We start from the raw sequence: 5,410 nt of genomic DNA on the forward strand, positions 1-5,410 counted from the left end.
GGGAATTTTACTATAAGCTAGAGGCATTTGAATTTGTTTGGAGGGCTGAAATACTCAAATTAAGACATTAAATAAATATTATATATATGGAGATGTTTGTAGTAGAACATTTGCCAGTATAAATGTCACTTCTGAAGAAACAAAAGTCAAGTCACCTTTGTTTTATACAGCGCTTTTTACAATACAGTTTTAAAGAAGCTTTACAGTGATAACAGGAAAATAATGCAACAACATTTGTTTCTGCTGTACAGCAGATCTAGAAGAAAATAGCATCATAGTCCAGCTTAAGTAAGTTCAGTGTTGATTAATTTCTGTTGTAAAAGTTATTAATTTAGTTTCTTTATTTATACAGCTGCTCTGGAGATAACAGTGATGTCATCGTCCAGCTCAGTTCAGTTCTCATATAATGGTGTCAATGCAGGAGATCAGTAATATTGTTGAATATTAAGTGTCTCCAACTAAGCAAGCCAGAGACAACAGTGGCAGGAACTCAAACTCCATCAGTGACAGAATGGAGAAGAAAACCTTGGCAGAAACCAGACTCAGTCGCTAAGTTCTCCTCTGACCAACGAGTGAACAGTGTATGATTATGATTCAGGCATTACAGGTCAGAAGTCAGATTGGATCTGAACGTTCAGAATATTTATCCAGTTTCATCTGGTTGAAGGTTTCCTTGTTTGACTTTGGATGAAGGATTGGATCATTCTGATGTAATGATCACTTTGGGTTTGTGTCTGTGTAGTGTCTCTTTATTCACCATCAGCTCCAGAGAAGGTCAGACTAATATCTAAAACCTGTAAGTAAAACACAGACAGTCAAATGTGTGTGACATTATTGCATTATCCACTTTATATCAACTAAAAGAAACCACTTAGACTATTAAGTGAGATATTATAAAATAACACTGTGATGCATGATTATTAAAGCTGTTTTTAAACATTCATATTTTGATTTTGCATCTAAATCAATATGAATGATGACCCTTGACCCTTATCTATAACCCTGTATGACTGTCTTCTTTCTGTGTCACTGGGTCAGTTTTATTTATGATAAAGAAACTAGAGATAAATATTTACCATTATCTTCTATTGCAATTGACATTATCTCAACATATATCATTTAGGGATAAAAAGACAATGATAAAAGCTAAATATTGAATTGTTTGAAATGAAAAGAAACTTGAAGATATTTAATTGTTGCTATAAACTATTATAAAAAATTAAATAAATTAAACTCTTATTAAACATGTTTATAGTGTGTAATTTACCATCATAAGGAAAGTAATCTAAGAAGAAACAAAATTTACTTTTCAATTAAAATATGAACAATTTGAATCATCACTACTCACAGAAGCGTCTCCAGTTTATAATGTGGATCCTCCTTCAGATCAGAGAGTAGCTTCACATCTGAGTCTCTTAGATTATTTCCAATCAGATTCAGTTTTCTCAGGTGTGAAGGGTTTGATCTCAGAGCTGAAGCCAGAGCAGCACAACCTTCATCTGTAACACCACAATCCCTCAACCTGTAGAGTACAATGACACTCTTCAGTCTCTCAGTTCAGGATCTACAGCTCAGATAAGCAGGAACTTCACAATCAGACACTTAATCCACGGCACCATTAACAGGTCCAGTCTAAGATTCAGACCCACTTCTACAAACTGCACGGTTGTCACATCTTTACATCATCCAGTCATGTTTATTCTGTCATTAATATTGCAAAATTATGTCAGACACATTGGAAAGAATCTACTGAGGATAACAACAGGCCCATTAATAATTTCACAGTACATTTTTTTTTGTATCACAATCATAATTTACCATATGAGGCATATTATACAAACTTACCTCAGTATCTCCAGTTTACAGAGAGGATCCTGCAGTAGATCAGAAAGCTGTTTGACTCCAGAATCTCCTACTTTATTCCATGACAGATCCAGTTCTCTCAGGTGTGAGGGGTTTGATCTCAGAGCTGAAGTCAGAGCAGCACAACCTTCATCTGTAACACCACAATCACTCAACCTGTAGAGTACAATGACACTCTTCAGTCTCTCAGTTCAGGAAACACTGATATAAATGATAAGATGTATATGAATTTCTCCTCAACAGATTTGTATATGAAAGCAGTTGTCACCTCTTCACATCATCAAATCATGTTTTTGACTTGTAAAAACTGTCAAAAGTAAAATTACCTCAGAAGCTTTGGAAATAATACGCTAAAGATTAAACATCCTTTTCAGTTACTTAATGGTAATTTTTTTCTATATTTTATTTTTGTATATCATTCATTATTCACCACAGGAGAAAAACAGATGACGTTGAGACTTTTATAAAATCTTACCTGTGTATCTCCAGTTTACAGTGAGGATCCTGCAGTAGATCAGAAAGCTGTTTGACTCCAAAAACTCCTACTTTATTCAATGACAGACTCAGTTCTCTCAGGTGTGAGGGGTTTGATCTCAGAGCTGAAGTCAGAGCAGCACAACCTTCATCTGTCACACCACATTTACTCAACCTGTAGAGAACAATGACACTCTTCAGTCTCTCAGTTCAGGATCTACAGCTCAAATAAGCAGAACTTCACAATCAGAGACTTAATCCACAGCACCATTAACAGGTCCAGTCTAAGATTCAGACCCACTTCTACAAACTGCTTGAGGGGGTTAGTTTCCATTTGATAAAAATTGCAAGAATATTTGATAACACTTTATTTAACAGTGTCCTTGTTACATGTGTTACATGTACTTACCATAGTAATAACAGTATATTATTCATAAATACATGCAACTAACCCACAACCAAATCCTAATCCTACCCTAATCTATAGTAAGTACTTGGAGTTGCTTATTATAGTACTTCAATACATAATTACACTGTAACAATGACACCTTAAAATAAAGTGTAACCGAATATTAATTTGTTATGCAAGTACCCAAAAATCATAAACATATCTGTATATGAACACGGTTGTCACATCTTTACATCATTCAGTCATGTTTATAATATCATTAATATTGTAAAATTATGTTAGACACATTGGAAAGAATCTAATGAAAATAAAAGCAACAGTCAATAGTAATTTCAAAGTAGTTTTTATTATGACAATCATTATTTACCATATGATAAATTTGATACAAACTTACCTCAGTATCTCCAGTTTACAGTGAGGATCCTGCAGTAGATCAGAAAGCTGCTTGACTCCAGAATCTCCTACTTTATTCAATGACAGATCCAGTTTTCTCAGGTTTGAGGGGTTTGATCTCAGAGCTGAAGTCAGATCAGCACAACCTTCATCTGTCACACCACAATCCCACAACCTGTAGAGAACAATGACACTCTTCAGTCTCTCAGTTCAGAAAACACTGATATAAATGATAAGATATATATGAATTTCTCCTTTTACAGTATTGCTTAGGTATGAAAGAACATGCTAAACTCAATAAATATGATCAGGTTTTATCGCTGTAATGATTGTTGTCAGTGTGACTTACTGAACTGATCTGGATTCTTTAACCACAGGCAGCATCTTCTGAAGAACTTCATCTGCTGTATTTTGTGCTCCAATAAACTGGCTTAGATCAAAAATATCCACATTCTGCTCTGATGTCAGCAACACATAAACCAGAGCTGACCACTGTGAAGAGGAGAGTTTGGTTTTTCCTATTTCTCCAGATGTCAGATAACGTTGGATCTCCTGCATCAGTGAATCATCACCCAGTTCATTCAGACAGTGGAACAGATTGATGGATCTCTCTGGAGAGCGATTCTTCCTGATCTTCTGTTTGATGTACTGAACTGTTTCCTCTTTGTTGTAGGAGCAGCTTCCAGTCTGTGTCAGTAGTTCTTGTAAGAGAGTCTGATTGGACTCCAATGAGAGACCCAGAAGGAAACGCAGGAAAAGGTCCAGATGTCCATTCTTACTCTGTAAAGCCTCATCCACAGCTCTCTGATGCAGGCCAGGCAATGGATTAAGTGACACCCAAGAAAGGTCTTTCATGAAATGAATGCAGTTGTTTGTAAAGGAGCGGTGCATAAAAACAGCTGCCAGATGTTCCTGGATGCTCAGATGAACAAAGCAGAAGACTTTCCCCTGATACAAGCCCAACTCCTCTCTGAAGATCTGAGTGCACAATCCTGAGTACACTGAAGCTTCTGTCACATCAATGCCACACTCTCTCAGGTCTTCCTCATAGAAGATCAGGTTGCCTTTCACAAGCTGCTGGAAAGCCAGTTTCCCCAGTTTGAGAATCATGTCCTCATCTGTCACTCTCTTCTCATAGTCCTTCTCATGTTTCATGTTGGTCTGAATGATCAGGAAGTGTGTGTACATCTGAGTGAGGGTCTTGGGAATCTCTCCTCTTTTTGCTTCACTCAACATCTTCTCTAGAACAGTGGCTGAGATCCAGCAGAACACTGGGATGTGGCACATGATGTGGAGGCTCCTCGAGGACTTCACGTGTGTGATGATTTTATTGGCCAGACTCTGAACACTAATTCTCTTCCTGAAGTATTCCTCCTTCTGTGGCTCATTGAAGCCTCGTACCTCTGTCACTCGATGGACACACTCAGAGGGGACGAGATCCGCTGCTGCTGGTCTGGAGGTGATCCAGATGAGAGCAGAGGGAAGCAGATTCCCCTCAATGAGGTTCATCAGCAGCTCGTCCACTGAGGCTGATTCAGATATATCACACAGTTTCACTTCACTCTTAAAGTTCAGAGACAGACGACACTCATCCAGACCATCAAAGATGAACAACAATTTATATTCACCACTGGGTATTTCCATTCTTTTTGTTTCAGGGAAAAAGACATAAAGAAGACCTGAAAGACTAAGTGTTTTGTCCTTCATCAAGTTGAGCTCTCTGAAAGGAATTGGAAATATGAGCTGGACGTCCTGATTCTCTTTCCCTTCAGCCCAGTCCACAATGAACTTCTGCACAGAGACTGTTTTTCCGATGCCAGCGACTCCCTTTGTCAGCACAGTTCTGATGGGTTTGTCTTGTCCAGGTAAAGGTCTAAAGATGTCATTGAATTTGATTGGTGTGTTCTCTGTTGCTGCTCTCCTGGATTGTGTCTCAATCTGTCTCACTTCATGCTCATTATTGATCTCTCCACTTTCACTCTCTGTGATGTAGAGCTCTGTGTAGATCTCATTCAGGAGTGTTGGGTTTCCCCGCTTTGCTGTTCCTTCATACAAACACTGAAACTTCTTCAACAGATTTGATTTAAATGTGCTTTGGACCAGTTGAGAATCACGACTGAAAGAATAAATCATTAGATTACAACATAAAGTAGTAAAAGTGTTAATAAAATATATTTGTCAAGACAGAAATGTTGTACCTCAGATTAGATGACATGTGTCTTCCCCTAAATGTTTCTCGAGTGTCCATAGACTGCTCACTAATTATAGACA

The 5,410-nt window shown here is 37.6% G+C and overlaps 1 protein-coding gene across 1 annotated transcript; it reads right to left on the bottom strand.

Moving 5' to 3' along the window:
• Positions 1-726: 726 nt before the first annotated feature.
• On the bottom strand, positions 727-4,861 carry LOC308697141 (protein NLRC3-like). Its single transcript, XM_081376270.1, has 5 exons — positions 3,489-4,861; positions 3,141-3,314; positions 1,846-2,019; positions 1,349-1,522; positions 727-794 (listed from the first exon to the last, which is right to left on the bottom strand). The coding sequence occupies exons 1-5, from the start codon at positions 4,844-4,846 to the stop codon at positions 788-790; spliced, it is 1,887 nt and encodes a 628-aa protein (XP_081232396.1). The 5' UTR covers positions 4,847-4,861; the 3' UTR covers positions 727-787.
• Between the last annotated feature and the right edge of the window lie 549 nt (positions 4,862-5,410).

This window comes from Scardinius erythrophthalmus (genome assembly GCF_964197995.2).
Source record: "Scardinius erythrophthalmus genome assembly, chromosome: 10".
NCBI lineage: Eukaryota > Metazoa > Chordata > Actinopteri > Cypriniformes > Leuciscidae > Scardinius > Scardinius erythrophthalmus.